The sequence below is a fragment of the Melanerpes formicivorus genome, unplaced genomic scaffold (genome assembly GCF_026170545.1).
Source record: "Melanerpes formicivorus ecotype bairdi unplaced genomic scaffold, bMelFor1.0.p_v2 SCAF_36, whole genome shotgun sequence".
Lineage (NCBI taxonomy): Eukaryota > Metazoa > Chordata > Aves > Piciformes > Picidae > Melanerpes > Melanerpes formicivorus.
The window spans coordinates 2,243,038-2,263,095 of record NW_027142388.1 but is presented as its reverse complement, the minus strand read 5'-3'; the positions used below and the strand labels follow the sequence as shown (position 1 = coordinate 2,263,095).

Sequence of the window (20,058 nt, the reverse complement as noted above, 5' to 3'; positions counted from 1 at the left end):
GCTGTAAGATAGAAGCTGTTTGATAGTAGTTGTCATTTAAAGCAGAACATCCCTTAGGAAAATATCCTAGAACATCTTGTCCCTACAAGTTATAATTCCTGGTTGCAGTCATTAACTATTCTTCTTGACAAATATACACGTTTTATTTCTCCCTTGCATGTATTTAGTTTTATCTTTCAGCTGTTTTTCAATCATCTATAAGACTAAGGAGTCAACAGGACTCACCACAGATGTAAGAGCAAGTCATCCTTTCGAGCATTTTATAAAGCATATCTCTCCATTTCTAAGTTGCTTCTCTCTCTGCTCAAATCCTGCTCGAAGTTATCAAATGATTTCTTGAACTGTGGATTCCAGCAGCGATTTGTGTCCCTTTCAAGCACAGGACTGTTCTTAAATTTGAGTTCTCTGTTCTTATATGAGCTCTCAGTGTGCATTTGCAGCCTGGAAAGCCAATCAGATCCTGGGCTGCATCAGGAGAAGTGTGGCCAGCAGATCAGGGGAGGTGATTCTCCCTCTCTACTCAGCTCTGGTGAGACCCCACCTGGAGTACTGCCTCCAGTTCTGGAGCCCCTGTTACAAGAGGGATCTGGAGGTGCTGGAAGGTGTCCAGAGAAGGGCCATGAGGATGAGCAGAGGGCTGGAGCACCTCTCCTGTGAGGACAGACTGAAGGAGTTGGGGCTGTTCAGTCTGGAGAAGAGAAGGCTCCGAGGTGACCTCATTGTGGCCTTCCAGTATCTGAAGGGGGCCTACAAGAAGGCTGGGGAGGGACTTCTCAGGATCTCAGGTAGTGATAGGACTAGGGGGAATGGAATGAAGCTGGAGGTGGGGAGATTCAGGCTGGACATGAGAAGGAGGTTCTTCACCATGAGAGTGGTGAAACCCTGGAATGGGTTGTCCAGGTTGAGGCCCCATCACTGGAGGTGTTTAAGCCCAGGCTGGACGAGGCTCTGGCCAGCCTGATCTAGTGTGGGGTGTCCCTGCCCACGGCAGGGGGGTTGGAACTAGATGATCCTTGTGGTCCCTTCCAACCCTGACTGATACTATGATACTATTTAGACAGTTGGAAGATCCTATCTGTCTGCCTGGTTACTTGCCAGACTTTCAACTGATTCATCATTATGATCCCTAAAGGCATTGCAGAACTGTTCCCACTTCAAGAACACAAACACCTGCCTATTCCTGCCTTTCGATCTAAGCAAGAAAGCAGCAGCACTGATTTTTGTTTTTCTTGATCGGATTAGCTGCCAGAGTTGCATTTGTGGGTCAGAATGACTTATATATGAATCCTGTGCCCTAACTACTAGGTATTTATGGTGTTTGCTTTCTCCAGTGCTAGCTCAGTAACTGAGAAGCGACCAATCCTCTTAAAGCTGCTGAAGGATTTAGAGACAAAATAGCATCCGAGATTTCCTTCCGCCAGTGGGATGTCTCTGGTACTGTGCTGGCTCCACCTCGTGGCTAAAACTGTCCTGAGTTCTTTCTAACGGGTTGGATTTTCTGGCTGGCGTCCTTACATAAATCTTGGTAAAAGGTGTGAAAGTCCTTTATAGCTTTTAGAACAAATAAGATTCTGGCAATAGAGAAATACGGAGACTGGTTAAAGACAGGATTCACTCAGGCAAGCATTGCCCACTGCCCTGCGGTACACAGCATTTGGTTACATCCTCATTCTCCTCCTCACCATTACACACCTTGGCCAGGCACAGTGCTCGACACCTTCAAGAACTGCCTAGAATTTCGACTGGAATATAAACCCAGCTAGAGTGGGGTTTAGTTTGGCAGCGGTTTTTGCTCCCTTCTCTACAACAAACATTCTTCATGTGGTTGTCATTAAATGAAATGCTAGCATTTGAATGGAAGAGCAGACACCTTTCAGCTCACCTCTTCCTGCCATTCCTGAACTAGAATAAGAGTATTCAGCAACTGCCCTGATTTCACAGCTTGACCACCCAAACCATGAACTCAGTATAGGAAACGCCAAAACACAGAGCAGAAAATATGGAAGGCCACCAACAGCTGGACTCACTGACCACTGCTCAGCAAGTCCCTTCTTCAGCTCTGTTATGTAAGTTCATATTTTGGTGTATAGCATAACTTTGTATTTTTGTCAGACTGCAGAAAAAGTAAGTAGTTCACTTCTAGCACCTTCAGTGTTGACAGCAGGAAGGCAGTGAGCTGACAGGGGATGCTGGGTTTTCTGTTCTGTTGTATATCAGCTTGTATGTTACTGGATAAAGCTTCTAACAGCCACTTTGGAAATTGCATTCATCTCTAAAAATATTGTCACAGATCAAGAGAGTACAAGTTATGTTTCCAGAAACTGGCACAGAGTTGGTTACATGACAGGATGAGGCTAGCTGCACACCTATTTTGTCAGTCCTAATGTGAAAGACATATCCCCTGATCCATGTAAGGTGGAAACAAAGAAAGTGCCTATTTCCAAAAACATGCCTAGCAAGAACACTCTGTCTTGCTATGTCATATAGAGCATCCATAACACCCAAAACTGAGTGACAAAGTAGCCTTGTAGTATGTGTCAAGCTGGAGCACATTCCAGATCTAGAATTCCGTTTTACATCTCCTGCAGATGTGCTTAGATATCTGAAAATCAGTGCAGGCTTGCACAACTGACATGTAGCTAATTTACAGTATCAAAGTCCCAACCTTCTTGCTGCACATCATGTGTGGTTCATAAATCAAATTTGTTTACAGCTGCACTACAGTTTTAGATGAAGAATTCCTTGCTAGATTACTTGCATTAAGTAAATGTGTCACTTGGTCAGAAGGCACTTTGCACACATTACACATGCACCCTGGGCTGTACAGCTGCTCGCTGCTTGCTCTGGTACTTATACGGCTGTCAAACTGTTTTCTGAGCCTGGCACAGTCACCAGTGTAGATTGTAGCCCAGTGAAGCAGCACAGGGAAGGGGACAGGGGAGGAATGGGGTGGCCAGTCTGTTGCAATCACAGCATGGTCAGCATTTTAAGTGGCTGAAGCCAGGGTGGGAGGAAGCTGTAAGACTATCTGACATCTGCTCCAGACAGCAGCATCCAGCACAGTGCATGAAAGTTACCCGGACTATGTCACAGCATGCAGTCACAATTCCTGCTGCTGCTGCAAGTTCTGCAGCGTGCTGGGACAGGAGGCTGGCTGGCAATACAAGATGAAATGCAAATACTGCAATGCCATCTCAATCAGTACTGAAGTTTTGAACCAGTGACACTCAGGTGTACCTTATCCATTCTGCCTGTGGGCTGCAGTCTTCAGCATCTTTTTCTGCAATAGTGTATTTAAAAAAAAGTTGTCAAGTGCTGGCAGACTGCACAATAACTGCCAAAGGTGCCCTTGCCTTTTGCTTTTTTGAAACCCATTTTGCATCCTGGGTTTTGCTTTAGTAGCCCCTGGTACCCTTATCAGGACCCTGTTCAGCCACTGTCACCTGAGAACTCTGTGCAGCTCAGTGAGGCACAGGGGCACACAAGCACAGAGTAACTCACATCTACTCAGGAGACTCCTCTGACAGCTCGAAGAACTGCAGGGCAAATAAAGTACCTGAGCAGAGTAGGAGGCAGCACATGGAAACCATTGCAAAGCCTTCAGAATAACTGTTGGAACCAGCAGGCTCCCCAGAGCATCAGAATCCAGAAACCTCCTGCAAGACACTTCACTGCTGCTACAAACAAGATTCTGGAGTCCCTTGGATATGATTACAAGATAGAAATAAAGTCACATATAAGCAGCGGGTTTAAAACACCAGCAGCAGTTTAGCAAAGCTGATTTTTCATGTTATGAAGCCACAGTACTATAGCTACAGTCCTTTAGCTCAACTTGCTGTCAGTATGCACAAAGAGAGGTGGGCAGGCATGGAGGCGTGAAGAACAGGATCTACTAAGTTTGACAATCATAACTGGCCTAATAATCATCATTATTATTTAGATTAAGAATGCTTCACCTTGCTTCTGGGCTTCAGTCCCTAACATGGTGGTGTACTTTAGTCAGAGGTGGTTGGAATTGCTTGGACTCACACCAGAAACGAGGGAAAACGGGGGAGAATGATCAAATTAATCTCCACACAACATTCTCTTTTAATCCTAATTTCTACAGCTTTGACCAGTCACACTGCACACCTACTGAGACTCAGTCTGCTCTAAAAAAAGAACACACATCAAACAACCAACCAAAATCCCAAACCTGCCACATAAAACCCATGAATTATTCCTTAGCAGTTTAGAGGTCTGTTTCTGCTCTGAACCATCACCAGCTTAGCCTTTGACAAAGGTTGCAGCTAAATACCTGAGAATTTGTATGATGTTTTCCAGAACACTCTAGGTATTCTCTTTCTTACAAATTTTGCTCTTCAAGGGTCCCGTTTAGCTGCCGTTCAGCGAGGGTTTTATTTACACACACACACACAACTTCCCACCAGCAGATGGCAAGACTACAGACCGCAAGCATTGCAACACCTCTGCGTTACTGCAACCGGCAGGAGAGCTTTGGAGGTCTGAGCTAGCGTTGTGCTTCTCCTTTGACAGCTTTTATTTGGATTTTCACGGAGGCAAGGTTTCTAGTGAGAGGCTGAATAAAAAGTGTTGTTACATTTTTTCTAGGGCAAATTTTGTCTCTTCCCCGCCCCTCCTTCCCGTCCCCCCTTCTGGAGCCTATTTTCAGTTCCATTGCGGGGGGGCGGGAATTAGCTGCAGACAAAATTAATTGTGACTGTTACACAAAATGTTCCCCCCCCCTTCTCGAATATATATTGTCTTGATGTGTAAAATCTAGTGCTTGAAAGGTGCAAACGGGTAGCACAAGAAGATTGAAAGCTTAGCCAGAGAGCAGGAACAGCACACACTATGGTGGTGCCAGGAAGGGCAGCCTGTAGAGCGAGGTGGGGCTCATTGTTTGCAACTCTGCGGTAGCTAAAGGCCCTGTAGAAGGGAACTGCATCCTTTCCTCCCAATACTTTCCAGTCAAAACAGAAAATAAGCAAGTTGTGAGGGGTAGCACCTTGCACGACCTATAGGTGAAAGTGAACAGAAGAGAAAAGGTAAACTCCATGTCTAAATCTTTATCACTCATTCCTTAAAGTCTGCAAAAACTGGGAAAGTATAAGCAAGTGGTCAGGGGTTGAGCTGAATCTGCTGCTGACACCATGCCAACTTCAAAATGAGAGTGCTGGCTGGAGTGAAGTATCATGAGGCTTGAAGTTCAGACTGGACCATGAGAGGCTTTCTGCCTATAGAATCATAGAGAACCAGAAATATTACCATGTCCAGCTGCCAGCAATGCTGAAAGGTCATTTTTTTCTCCCCCAACTCTAAAGGATTGATTTGAATGAAAAAGCATTTTCTTAATTACTTGATAAAAGTAGGAAGGAAGGTTGTAGTCAAACCCACAGTTGTTAACAGAGCCACCTTCTACAGACCAGCTGTGACTATGGCAGTACCTGAGGCAGAGTGATGAAGGATCCTGGCCCAGCTGTTGGTTGTCCGCATCTGGCAAGCTGGGGGCACATCACTTGTTCTTTGCTCATTTACTTGGCACTGCTTAAACTCTGAACATGGCTAATATTATTAGACAGCACCTCAGAGCATTTTTTGGCTCACCAGCATCTTTTAGAAGAGTTACAACTCCCTTAATTGCTTTGCCCCTCCTGGGCAGTATCAGAAGAACTCCAAACTAGACATTGTGCAAGTGCCACGTGCCTGTCACCAGACCTCTGTCCCTTCACATCGCTGCACTTGCACTGCAGATCATTAGGACAATTATTCTTAAAGATGAATGCACTAAATGTTTGCTAAACCTGAGCAGTTCTCTAAAAACAGTTTCTTGCAAATCAGCATGATGACTGTCACCACACTGCACAAGGAAAGCAAAGAATCTGTTCTGATTCAGCTCTCTGTCAGCTCCATTGTACAAAACAAAGCAAGCGGAGGCAAAGGTGCTTGCCAAGGTTTTTACTGCTGTCTCACAAGGAAGTGTCATTTGCCTAGCAAAACATTCATCTCCTATAACTACCAACAGGTCACACACACCTCAAAATAAAAGAAGATGGAACAGAACAAAAAACTGATTTCAGAGTTTAAGTTGGGAATAACTCTGCTGCCAGATGAACTTAAAGAGTGGAAAAGAGAGAAAAATCTAATAGGTCACAGACAAGCAATTGACAAGCAACATCGTTTAGTCTGCACCAACAGGAAAAAACAGGGAGTGAAGCCAGAGGGCCAGGAAAGAGAGAACCCCAGAGGATGCTTCCCTAAAGGCACGCAACAGGACAAACAGTGTTAAGGACCATGTATTTTGGACATCTTTCCCCTCTGCTTCCCTGCACACCCACCCCTGCTCAGGCATGCATCTCAAAACCAGCCTGTTCCCATGGTACAGATGAGGAGATGATTTTTACCTGCATACACAAAAGGCAGCTGACTGCATCCTCAGGGAGCTGGAAATGATAAGCTGCTTCTCTCTCCATCACTGCAGAAAATTCAGCCATTTGAATATTTTCCTGAAGCATGCCACAAGACTGCCTGTAACATTCATCCCCCAAAGAAACAGCATGAAACCCCTTAAACATTACATTTAGCCTACTGCTACACTAAGCAGTGACAGGCCCACCACGACACATACATACAAGAAGGAAAATTGTTCTGAAGAGCTTAACATCTGACTGCTAATTAGAGCTCCTCAGGGCTGCTTTCTACAAGAAAAGGGGAACACTGCTGGTATAAACATCCCCACAGCTCCATACCTTTTCTCCTGCCTGCACACCCTGGAGCCAGCCACACAGCACTTGTTGCTCCATTTTGGACAGCATGCCATCCATGAAGGCAACACAGCAGAGCAGTGTATCTGTTTTTTTAACTAAAACATAGCACTTTATGTTCTCTGCACAGGTCAGGCTGCTTCCACTTTTTTTCCCACCACCCTCTCAATTGGATAGGAAACAGTCAGTCCTTTGCTAGATCTGATAGGTTCCAAGGACAAAACACTACCCCAGCAACAGTTTCCTAATCAGCTTCCAACCATAAGTAATCTTCCCCTCTCTACTTGCTACACACATTGTGAGGGAGATTTACATAAAAATGTATTATTGCTCCACTGACAATCAGTTTGACATAAGTGTTGATTTGCTGTCATCCAGCAAATTGTGTTGCGAAGTTCCTGCCTTGAAATAATTGCTGTCAGTGCTGTTGTCTGGAACTCGTTACTAGGAGCAGATTGCTGTGGAGGCTAGTCACTGAAAGGCTGCTTGTAGAAGGCACAGACATGGCTGTGCAATCACTAAGTGCAACGTGTTGGTCCTTCAGGAGAGCACAGTTAAGGTTTACAGCTTAGGTAATGTCACACATTTACAGAGCAGCACCACAAATAACTTCACTGTGTGTTTACAGTAATTTTATTTACAAGTTACCACATGACACCTGTAGTACTACTGGTTTAGAACACCATTAGCAGCAAGAGAAGTCACAGCTAAGAGGAGTAGGAGGCAGCAAAGGGAAAGGTGCACAGAAAAGGCAGAAAAGCTCTTTAGTTATAACTGAGAGGTGGTATTTTTCTACAGACATTGAAAGCAAGGAGGAATAAACATGATGAGAAGAACAAGGTCTTCAGCCCTGATACTTCTACAGCATGAAAATTTTTGTACAGTGATACTTTAGTATGATTAACACTACACACTAGCTGCCAAATGCAAGTGGTGGGGAAATGACTGTCTTAATATCTTGCTCTCCTGAGCACCCAGAAAGGAAAAACAAGGCTTCCCTCTTTGGGAAGGGCTGGTTTATATGCAGAGCCAGTAGAACAGAATTGCTACTAGGAGCCAGGAGAAACAGAACTTAAGACTAGAGAGTTCCCTGCATTGCATATTGCCTGTGTGGTCTTACCTGGTCTCAAGTTAAGTAGTTGGTGAGCAAAACCAGTTGCAGCATTCCACAAGTCTTTTTACAGTGCTGTGATCTCATAAGGCTGAGTACAGCTTAGCAGAATCCCAAAGTCAAGCAGAGAAATAAAGCTCTTCTGCTCTCTTATCATCCTTGGCTCTAACCTTGCTGGTGTTGAGCCTGGGCCTTTCTCAAGAGGAAAAATGTGGAGGAGCAATTCCAGAGGAACACTCTAAATCTAGATGGATGGAGGAAGGAACTATGCTTAATGCAGCATCAGATGCACCCTTTTCTGCTTCGAAGTAGAGCAGCCAGAAAGCAAACAAGCATCACTCAGGACCCATTTTTTCACCCCCCTCCAGACATCTTTAATGGTCTTGAAGCAACTGTCAATGCACATGATCCATGCTGGTGGCTGGAAAGACAATGAAAATAAAAGCTGCAAAGGAATAATTATTTCCACTACTAACTAGACACAGGATATATTGCTTTTGGTACAATGCCATTTATTGTCACAAGAAGAAAACCAGTGATTAAGTTGAGCACACATGAATTATGCAGACCTTTGCCATGCTGGAACAACAGTGTATTGTACTTAGAGAAATGTCACCAAGTCAGCTGTAAAAACAGCTTAGTACAGTTCTTCCCAAATACCAAACAGATGCTCAAAATCAAGCTTATAAATTAAGTTTAGCTACAAAAGAATGCTTCAGAAGCGACCACAGTTGTGTTGTTCTTCTATCCCCACACTTTTGCCTGCAGCATTGCACTTGTGCTGCAGCTGAGAGAAAACACAGGATTAGACCACATAGCTAAAGTGACAGCAACAATCTTCATGTCAGTACTTCTGAGTGTGTAAGCTGACTTGCAAAGGTTTGTGGTCCCTCCACAGCTGTGGTCATCCCTGTTCAAAAAGCCTGCAGAAGTATGTACATGGACAAACACTAACAAAAAGCTGTCTGAAAACACAGAATGTATTACAAAGTCTACAGTCTGAACTCTTTGAGTCTGTGATGTCTCAAAAACAAGTTAGAATATTTATGAATGTCATCACTTCCAGGAAGATAGAAAGGTTTTATAGTCAACATTTCTCTTAAGTACTAGCTATTGAAATCAAGTGAAGTGGGAGACAGGCTTGATGGAAAAAACCCTTCCCAGTTCACTTGATAGAGTTTCTAACCAAAAGTCTGGACATTCAGCATTTTTGCATTTGCAGTTTTAAGGCAGAAAAACATCTTCAGAGCAAGCCATTTAGTCTTGCAGCTAACAGCAACAAAAATCCCTAAAAGGTGCATCTCAAGGCTTTTAGTAATAAGCAGATGTTAACAGTTTCTGTGGAGTTCTCTTACAGCACTGGGCTTTATTGTTTCTTTTTTGCACTAAAAGCCTGAATGCTGAACTGGTTCTCAGCTATGCTGAAGCATGCATCATAGCTACACAGACTACAATTTCCCACTGTTATTTCTGGGTTGTGTGTTCAAGGTCAGCATTAAGATTGATCTGTGGAATTCACAGATCACTACTACACTGTGTAATGTCCACCTTGGTGCCACTCTGGGCTGCAGGACAATTGCTGCTCTGCACCACCAACTTTTCCCCCGAGTCAGCAGCTGTAGCCAGTAGCCCAGGAGTCAGCTGCCTGCAACCCCGGCCCAGCTCCACAAAGCACAGCAATGCCCTTGGCTCAGCTTTACAGAAGCAAACACAAGTTGAGCAATGAGACTGTAGGTAATTTACACCCATGCAAGATACAGAAAGCAAGAACAAAGAAGCTAAATCATCAAGTCATTCACAGAAGAGCAAAAGACTCTGGAGAAAAAAATACTAACATGGAAAGCATTAAACCCTTGAGGAAGAGCAGCTCCGTGGAAGACAAGAACTCAGCAAGATCAAAGGTCAGCCCAGTCCAAGCAGCAATGGAAGGAGACATGGAAAAGAACTACTACAGCTGAGCACACGTAAGGCTCACAAGTTAAATGAAAGTATTAATTCTGTATTTTTAGGTGAAAAATGCTGAAATTCCACAGTCCTATTTCTTGTTCTTTCCTGGACACTCAGAACACTTTAGGGCTCTTGTTTTCAGCCTTCCTGTACTAACATAAGCTACCTCTGCACCAAATGAAAAGCTTGAAGGATCACACACTTCTCTATCACATAAATTCATTAGATAGAACGGGAAGGAACTTCAGGAAATTGGTCTGTGCTGAGAGGAAGATGGGAGGCAATTTTAGGGAAGCAGCAGGGAGCTTTCACTATTCACAATTTAACCACTTAGAGCCAAAAGGAGAAGAGTTTGAACCAGGGACCACTGGCGTTGAAGCAAAGTTGCCAACAGCAACAACAAAGCACAAGGGAACTGGATTTTGTGCCACACTGTAGCCAAAGGCATTGTTCCTTTCTGTTCCTTTTGTCTATTTTTGAATCTCCTTCCCAGAAATCCCAGTCACCAGGTCACATGTTGTGCTTCCAACGGGAAGAGTCTCAGGAGACCTTCATTCTTACCTCTTCACTGCTTTTACATCAGTGTAACCAAGGGGATCAGGAATCTGTTATCAGCAGAAAGCTCACAAATCCTATAGAAGGTTTTTAGAACAACTGGAACTTGTTTAGACTCAGTTTGAATAGGAAGACAGAGAAAAGTAAATGATCAATAGCAAGATACAGTGAAAAAAGAGGCAGGGATCTGGGAAACACCTGAAGGAAAGTCATCAGTGTGAGTGATTTGTAAAGAGGAAAGAGAGTGGTTACAGAACAGTTCCAACATCTAGCTCCCAAGGTTAGCTTTCACATGACCACCATGACTGAGACCACATCTCTGAGGGGAGGTGAGAAATCGGCCACTACTTGCACTTGGCTAAGCACCAGGATGTTGGTTTGCTGCTTCACCAGAGCTGCCTTTGCAACTAGAGTTCAAGCTCTAGAACTTGCTGAAGTTTCATGAATGGTGAAATAAGACCAAGATAACCAACAGACATGGCTCATATAGATGTGATGAAGTTCCTAAGTCTTCCACATGCCTCAGATAGTTTCCTTATTCTTGAAGCTGATCAAATGTTACATATCTGCAAGTCAGTTGAAAGAGCAATGGAAAAAGAAATGTGCATAACACAGAAGCTGGCATCTTTGGTCTGCAGGGAGTCTTGAGGATAGGGATCTACAAAGCTTGATGCCATCAAACCCACACTAGAATCTCTTCCAATAAACACAGCTTTACTCCAAAGCAGTTCCTCACAAGCCTTCAGGAGTGCTTGTGTGCACCAACTCCCCCAGCACAGCCAGCTCAAGCCTCCAGAGCACCCAAAGGGCACGGAAATAGGCCAAGTCCACACCCAGACCCAAGTTCCCACCTCTATCGTCTTTGACTTCAACTGTTTAAGAGTGCAAACACACTTGAAGCTTGCAATGATCACTGACCAGTGAACACACAGGAACACAGGAAATACGTGGTATTTCAAACTCTACTTCAACAAGGATTACAGGAACATTAATCAATCAGCAGCTTGTCAAAACCTCCACTGAGACAGACTGCAGTGTAGTCACACCCTGAAGTAACTCACTGAAGCACAGCATTCTGCCAGGGGTAACAAGGAAAGCAAGAAGCAGCTCCAGTCCACAGAAAAGAAAAAACATGCATAAACCTATCTCTGGCAAAAACCAAGTTCTGTAATATTGCAGCGGGGGAAACACCAAAAAACCCCAAACATACTCTGCTGTGAAAGCCAAAGAGGGCATGGAGAGATTAATTGTACAAGCCAATTCTCAGAGGTCTTCCAGACTTGTCAGTCACAGCTCAGCTCTCTTCACTTTCAGCTCACATTTTCTGTGTTTTCATGTTAATCAGAGAAGTTTGTGGCTCCAAACCACACCTTTTAAGAGTTCAGTTCTTTGGCACAGTCTGATTTTAGGCTAAAAACATAAATAATAATGATTAAAACCAAAAAGAAACCCGTGAAAAGCCCATGACAAGTGATGTAAGCTTACTTGCATATCTCCCAGAACTCACATTCCCAATCCTTGGCTGAAAACCTTTCTGTAGAAGGATGAAGCCATTTGGTCTCTAAGGATTGCTTGAGCCACTATTTTCAAGACTTGCTGGGAACAGCACAGGAGCTGTATGAACAGCATCACAGGGTGGCAAAGAGCCTGTGACTCATTAGGTACCACTAGAATCTCTGCTCAGCACTTCAAAATATTGATGACTTCATAACTGTCTTGCACTAAAGATAAAACATTTCTGCCAGTCTATAAACTTCACTCATGTTTTCAGATGGCTTCCCCGATTTGCTTTCCAGCTGGCCAAGTCATACAGCGAAGCAACCACCCTTGAGCATTTGCAGATACTCAATGTGGGCTGCTCACGACTGCAGCGCTGCGGTGACGGTCACTGTTCAGCGTGGCTACCGTGACACCCCTGGGTGCTCCAAACCCCAATGCCGGTCATTCTAGACACGCACAGTACTATGCCGATTTGGTAATACAGGGACACGGTTTAATGATTTTCTTTGCATTTGTTTTTACAAGAAGGTTCAGATGCCAAAACCAAAACAGAACATTAAGTTACCTGATCTCCAAAAGAAACCCACGTACGCTTACAACACCAAAAGAATAAGACGAAATATAAACCTTTGCTACTTACAACTGATCTATACAGATGAACCCAATCACAAAGCTGTCACAATAGAAACGTTTAATTGTTACAGTGAGTAAGAACATACAGAAAATGATTCCTTTTTGAAATTTTTTTTTCCTTTTTATAAAATCTTCCTTTGCCTTTTTTTCTTTTTTTTTTTTTAATTTATTTTTATTACTTTAAACTTACCATTAACTAAATTAGCTATGCAGGACTTGTGGGGTACATGACTAAGAAGGCACCAACAGTACAAAGCAAAGACAAAGCAGTTTTGAGTATTCTGAGTGCTCTACACTGATACAACACAAGAAAAGGCAACAATAGTAAGTAAACCAGCTGCAACCTTTAGAATTTTGTTATAGATTTACAAAGGTAGCCCAACTTTTACACTTCCTCTGACATTTCACTTTAGTTTGATCACAGCACATGCTACAAAAACCACTGTAAGCTTCACTTTACTAATGTGCACTTTTCACTAATTTAGTGTCTTGATTTCAATTGTTAACTAAACCATTTTGAACCACAAACGTATTTAAAACTCAGTAAAAGGATTGTTTGGGGGTTTTCTTTTTTTTTTGTTTAAACCACTGCATTTACAAAAATATCTCCCCTAAAATCTGGGATTGCTTGAAGACATCGCTGTACAAATATAAAAGTACTATGCGAGGGACCAGATTCGTGAGCACACGGTTGTGTATGTATAGAACTATATTTATACCATATCACGGTGCTGTAACAACACAATAAATTTATCAGTAACCAAGGACTATATAAACTACACTAACATAAGCAAATATATATTAATAAAGTTTAAATCTATAGTACAGTTGCTCAGCAAACAACCTGGACATGGTATAAATATATCGTAGCATATTACAGGGGTGGTTTGTTTTTTTTCTCATTTTTCTCATTCCGCAAGGCAAAAACCAAGCTCAGCTCCTCGGGTTCCATTTGGCCACTGCCAAGTTATGTCACCACTGCTACTCCTGCAAGCTCCCGGTGCCACCACACAGCTCAGCCCATGTAGTGTTTTGTACACTTCAGATTTGATAGAACGTGGTATCAGGATCAGGAAGGGTCTGGCGACAGTCAGCACAGCAGAGGAAGATGCTCCTTTGCCAAAGCATCCAGGAGAATCTGATGTTTGCATATGTTGTTTTTCAGCTGCAAGGTTGGAATGTTTCCGACAGTGAATTGTTTACATTCCTTATTCCCAAAACATCTTTACCATGAAATATGGATGTTACTTGATTGAGAGTTGCTGTTCTCTGCTCTAAAATATAAAAGCTACATAAAGAACAACAAGAACGTAAAAAAACTAAGCCCAAAAATCAATGTCAAATGCTGAAATCACTGACCTAACAGTGTTGTTAGAGGCACCTTCTTTTCAACTAGTTTCAAAACTCTAAAAAACAAAAGAAAGCAGCTTCTGCATTTGATGCTTCAACAAACTGAACCCAGGGATGTTTACTGGAGTCAGTCAAAGGCTGATGAATGTGGTTACTGATAGGTTCAGCAAGAATAGTGAAGGAAGAAAGCCTGAAAGCACCAGATGTTAGGTAAAGCAAACCCTCAGCTTCTCATTTGGAGAGACAATGCAAGGGCAGGTCTGCACCTCCCCAGAAAATCCCAAATTAATGCAAGTATGAAGAAAAGAACTGGGAAAGAAAAGGGTGAAGCTGCCAAAGTTTCTCCTTAATAACCTTCAAGTGAGGCGTTACAAACTAATTCAGTAACAGTCGTCATTCCAACCGTGCCAGCAGTGATTCCTGTAGTAGCCACGATCCTACAAGAAACAGAGATTCTAGAAAGATTTCAACTTTCCCAAAGTGAGGAGAAAAGCATTTTGGTAAGGATGTGCAGGAATGCCCAGAGACATCGCTACACTGGCATCAACAGTCAAGTGCATATTTCTGTAGAAATGTTTTTAGCATAGGTTCCATACCTCCGCTCAGTGATCTCTTGTGCAGCGTCCTGACAATGCTCCCAGTTTGTTCCCCGCAACAGAGGTTTATGTACCACAGGAACTTCCCGATAGAAAATGCCCTTTAATGATGAACCCTTGCTTAGTAAAAAAAATTAGTTTTGGCAGACTAATGCTAAAACTAGAGGAAAAAGAAAATGTTTAAATGGAATCTTGTAAGCACCCTTATCTATTGAAGTCTACATTAATGGCTTTCTAGATTTCTTTGAAGAGCAGACTAAATGGTATGAGGAAGCCTGGAGTTATTAACCAGCAAGCATCCTTATATACTACAGTAGAAACTGAACCTGATTTCCATTCAAACACATTACCCAAGAGGAAACCAAAAACTAATTCTTAATGTTAATGTGAAGATATAAGATTTAAATTTATTTCCAGGAATTACAAGTGCATTTTGTTCATATTAGCAAGCAGTCTTTATACAATCCATTCTTCACTGCTGCCAAAATAAAATGAGAAAAAAAGACAGCAGAGATATGAAAAGCTAAAAATAGAACTATTTTTTCCTAAGTTATTTGTTGAATAGCATTTCAGTTGAACACAACTCAGAGGTAACAATAGATTATTTTTTTTTCTCAATCATAGGCATGTGGCACTTAGACAATCATCTTTGCACAGAAAGCTTTAACAGTCATGCGAGGGCACAGTAATTATTTTAAACAAGGCAAATTTCTCACCACAGAGAGCAGTGGGGAAAGAAAAGGAGGCACTGCACTGGAACATAACACCTAGTAAACTCCACATTATACAATTTCAGTAACAAATACTTGAAAAGATCATTAAAAGGTATACAATTTTAAACGTTATTTAGTGCTAGCTTTGTTTGGTTGTCCTAACTCAGCATTATCAGAAAAGTTTGATAGTACTTGACAACAGAACAGTACTTCATGTCACGAGCTCATGGAGGCTTGATTACAAATCACCATAGTGTAGGTTGCAAGAAATGAACTTGAGATGCTGACATGCTGTAGGAGCAAAAGTAAAATCAAACTTTCTCATTTAAAGATGCAGTGTTCCTCTCTGCAAGAATTCTAAATGTCAGTGATTAGATTCGAATGTTAAAACTATCAATCCTCATCTGAAGCATTTCATTGGTATGCAGAATGTAGACTGAGTTTATTAACATCAGATTTTGGTTTCTCGCTTGCCACCTCATACGGATGCCTTCCCCAGAGAGAAGCATTCCCCATTGGGTCATCATGCCATTATGTTCTTTGTTAATCTTCCACCACACGGTGAGTAAACAGCAGTTGGCCAGCTGCCACTCATTCTCTTTGCACGAGTCTTATAAACACTACTACACGGGATGAGCTTTGGAAGTACTACGCCTCCACCCTGGTTAAACTTTGAGTGATCTCTTTTAGAAAAGGCAGGGAGAAAAAGGTACAAATTTTGTCAACACATGGAAAAATGTTTCTAGATGAATTCAATTGATTTGGGTTCCTATGTGGTTCTCACACTGTATAGAATACCTGTATGTACAGCACAGGACACCCAAACAAGTGCATAAGCAAGATTAACATGAACACGACTTATGCTGTAATCCATAGCATAATGGTATCAGCTCCGCTGGATGCTAACCACTTCTAGTTAAAAAAGGAAGTGCAAAAAAAAAAAGATCTGGGATGTCACTGACTTAAAGTGCCCTGAATAGTAGCTTTTCTAAAAAAAATGCCAGCGACTTCAGTAAAGTCAGAAAAACATAGTTCATGGTGTAAACTTCTTAGAGGTTAATGAATTCTCTTCTTGGATATTGATCCAGGAGTGAAAGGAACCACTGCATCTTTCAAACCAGAAAGCAAGCAGTTAAAATACGGCCAGCAGTAGGTGCACTTACAGTACAGTACTGCAACAGGTCAACAATGGGCATTAGCATAGGAGTGTCAATTACAATTCTTCAGGCTTAAAAGATTCACTGAAAGCATGAAAAGCCAAAACTACCAGGAACTGCCCTCCTGAATGGCTCAAAGGAGTTAGTGGATAAGCTGAGAGAGGCCACAAGACATGACCAACAATAAAGAACTGGGAAGAGGAACAGCAACGTTTGAGCATGCCCAGTCCTTTAAGTCCTTGTCCTACAAAAAAGAGCAAAGACATATTTCAGTGAAGACAGTTTTAACATCACCCTTCCACCCAAGCATGTTTCCTATCCCTATCCTTTAGAGATGCTATGTTTACCACAGAGAGCAGTACCAATACATGTTAAAAAGAAAAGAAAAAAGCCCGAGACAGTGACTATCAGTACGTGACATTTTAAACCATGAATTTAATCTTCAAAGGATTAGGAATATTAATTGTAGCTAATGAAGTACAAGATTTGGTAATCTGAAGAACATGTTTTCTTCACAGTGCTTCTTAATTCCAGAAACTACAGCAAAGAGGAAAGTTGTGAATCTTAAGAGCTAACCCCCCCTGAGAAGAGCTAGCTGATGCAGCCAAGGGGTGCTCAGGGAAACAGCAACACACAGGAAGAAGCTGTTACTGTCCCTTGCAAGCCAACTCCTAGGGAATGACCTTCAGGAGGATGTCAACAACTGATGGTTAACCTGTTGAGGAGTGGCACAGCTAATAATTGTAATCATTCTAACCACAGGTGACTGGGGCAAATTGCCAGCAGATCATTTTTGGGTTGAGTACAATATTGACATTTCATTATCATGTCAGCCAAGCCATGTCAGCTCCTTGTCTAAAGGTAACGTTTTTAGCAAACCAGAAATTCCTGGCAGCACCGCATCTCTGATACCTTTATCCCTAATCCCTTTATCCCTTAATCCCTAATACAACCTGGGTAAATATGGCAAAGAGGCAAACAGGAGAGATCCTAAACTATGATTTACTATAAAGTTGTATGTTTGCTCTTCCTTCCTTCACACTATGGTCCATCAATAACAGGTTTCATCTTACACCTGCAAATTGATGCCATTTTCTTCCAGGCTGGCTTCAGGCACTGCCAGAGCCTCTTATACAGAATTCCTTCAGGAAAAGAAGGAACACAAGAAACTTGTTTCTGTGTCCCAGGTCTGCATCTTGGCAATGTCCAGCTAACAATGTCCAGCTGAGGTGTGAACCTCAGATTTACCTAACTTTGAATTATTAATGCAGTTTCAGATCTTAACTAGTAAACCTAAATAAACTCAATACACTGTTTCTAAAGAGCAGAATTACTTCATCTCTGAACTTCCATATGTTTGAATAATCAAGCCAGTGGCAGCAGGAGTTGCTCTTAAGTGAAAACTGTCTCTTCAGAAGTGTCCTCCACCTGTTGGGATGTCTTTGTTACTCTGTTTCTTTCTTTGATGGATTTCTTGCAGGGAGGCACTTCACTGGCTCAAAACTTAAATCTTCCTGCTGGACAATCAACGAAAGCTGTGGTTGTGGAACCCTGCTGCTGGAGAGTAGCACAGGGACTACTTTTAAGCCATAAACCACACAACCCAGGTAAGGCCACCCTCTTCTGCTTTTCTTTTTCAGACACAAAACACTGATGATTTGAACTATTAGTGTCATAGAAGTTTTCTAAGACTAGGTGGAAGGAGGAAGTATTTTACCATTAAAGTGGCAAGACACCAGCAGAGGTTGCCCAGAGAGGAGTTAAATTTCCCATGCCTGGAACCATTCCAGGTCAGGTGGGACAAGGCTCTGAGTAACCTGCTCCAGTTGAAGATGTCCCTGCTCCCTGCAGTGAGTGTGGACTAGGTATCTTTAAAGGTCACTCCCAAACCATTCTATGTTTGTAAGTATTATTTACTCAGTACTGTTTCAGAGCTACTTAAAACTGAAGTGAAATCCTACTGAAGCTTCCCTGTGTTGGTTTTTTTTCCCCCCCATTAAAATGATTTAAGATATTTCTCCTTTGTACAAGACATTTTAGGAAGAATGCTTTTTTATAGCATCTGAAGCCATGTTACAAAATGGGCTGCAATATATGAAGCACATTGCCCCCTTTAAAGTGCTTTTTGAATAAACTTAGTGTTTCATTAGCTTTTATTCTGAGAACCAGTGTTTAAGTGTAATTCTTATTCCTTAAACGTGACATCAAAAGGTAAATAGCTCAGGCAACTGTTTGGATTCCCTGTAGGCAATTCAGTGCTGTAAACAAAATGGAACTGTTTCTTCACAAAAGAACAGGTCTGAGGCCAAAAGCCTAAGCACAAAGCTACCTTCTCACAGCTCCTTATTATATCCCTAGAAAAGGTAAGTTCCACATCTCACTAGTGGGAACAAGGTTCCAGAATTCTTGCCCAGGTGCTGTGGAATTGCTGTGACTTTACCTATGCACAACTTAAGATCGATATCCGGGCTGGAATCTAGCAGTTTCCTCAAAAATCAGTTCTTTCAGCTTTTCCTTCGGTAAGTCATCCAACTCCATGTCAAACTTGAAGGGTGCTTCAGCTACAGGCTGAATAACAGAAAGGTACATTATTACCATATTTAACACAACTCTTCAGCTGAATTTGATGGAGTCCCTGTTACAGGGTGAAAAATCTGAAAACGTGCTTCTATTAGTCCTTTGAGTGCTTTATACCTTAGTTTACCACATTTAAAATCAAATCTAGTAAGCAGGCACTCAAATCTAACAAATATTTTAATTTGTGGTTTAAAGGGCTCACAACTTAATATCTATGTGAAGAAAAATTATCTGAAACATTTTTATTTCTCAGAATAAACAGATCTGCCCCTTAAGAAAAAGTAGCTTATTTCCATCTCCCCTGCTTTACCACAAGTAAGTGAAATCTCATCAGAACTGTACACTAAACTCCAGAGAACTCAGGCCAGGAGGCTGTACATGATTAGGCTGATGGCAAAGCCAGTTACTCTCCTCCTTTATCTAACTTTACAAAACAAGCTGACGGCGAGCTGTGAAGTTGCTGTTTCAGGAGAGCACACCTTAGCATCTACTAAGCTGTGCTCTGCCTCCAAAATGTTGTACTAGAAGAAATACAACATTTGGGTAAATTGAAGTGATTCAATCTTCAACTCCACTAGAGCAGAAGAAACACTGTTCTTAAACTAAGGAAGAAAATACTCTGTTGCATCATTTAATCAACTGTTACATTTGAATAACATCTTTACCTCATCACTTGGATCATAATACTGCTCCAGATATGGATGGGCTAAAGCTTGCTCCACTTCAATCCGCTTATGAGGATTAAAGGTCAACATTTTATCCAACAAATCAAGTGCTAAGAGGAGAAAAAAAAGTGAGCAAGACTTTAATACAGACTCCAAAGTACAAAGTGCTATCAACACTGATATTACACAGAAAATGCTTGCTGCCCTAATTTCTGTTTACATCTGGAACTCCCCAGCTGTAGCAGTAGCAGAAGCAGCAGATTGCCTCCTGTAACTTGAACACAGCATCTTTGCCTGCCCATCCTCTCAGCATTCCCTGGTTAGTTTCCTTTGGCACAGTCCACTTGATGTGCTCCCTTTCGAAGGCTTCTCAGCATCAGAGCATGTGGTGAGGGGAGAAACGTGTAGAAGAACCCTGTGCTACAATCTGGCTTTAACTACAGCAGGAATTCAACAGATTTTTCTTTACTCAGATGCTTTGGATTTTTGT

General features: G+C 42.1%; 1 protein-coding gene and 1 long non-coding RNA gene across 2 annotated transcripts in view; one reads left to right on the top strand and one right to left on the bottom strand.

Moving 5' to 3' along the window:
• Positions 1-20,058, top strand: part of LOC137450576 (uncharacterized) — a 32,719-nt gene that overhangs the window by 8,499 nt on the left and 4,162 nt on the right. The window contains exon 4 of the long non-coding RNA XR_010989604.1: positions 17,807-17,933. This is a non-coding gene — a long non-coding RNA (uncharacterized lncRNA). The remainder of the gene's footprint in view (positions 1-17,806; positions 17,934-20,058) is intronic.
• MAPK1 (mitogen-activated protein kinase 1) overlaps positions 12,349-20,058 on the bottom strand; it is a 35,356-nt gene continuing 27,646 nt past the window's right edge. Inside the window, exons 7-9 of the mRNA XM_068157277.1 lie at positions 19,569-19,678; positions 18,767-18,894; positions 12,349-16,570 (exon numbers count right to left, since the gene is read on the bottom strand). Coding sequence (XP_068013378.1) covers positions 18,778-18,894; positions 19,569-19,678 — 227 coding nt within the window. The 3' untranslated portion in view covers positions 12,349-16,570; positions 18,767-18,777. The remainder of the gene's footprint in view (positions 16,571-18,766; positions 18,895-19,568; positions 19,679-20,058) is intronic.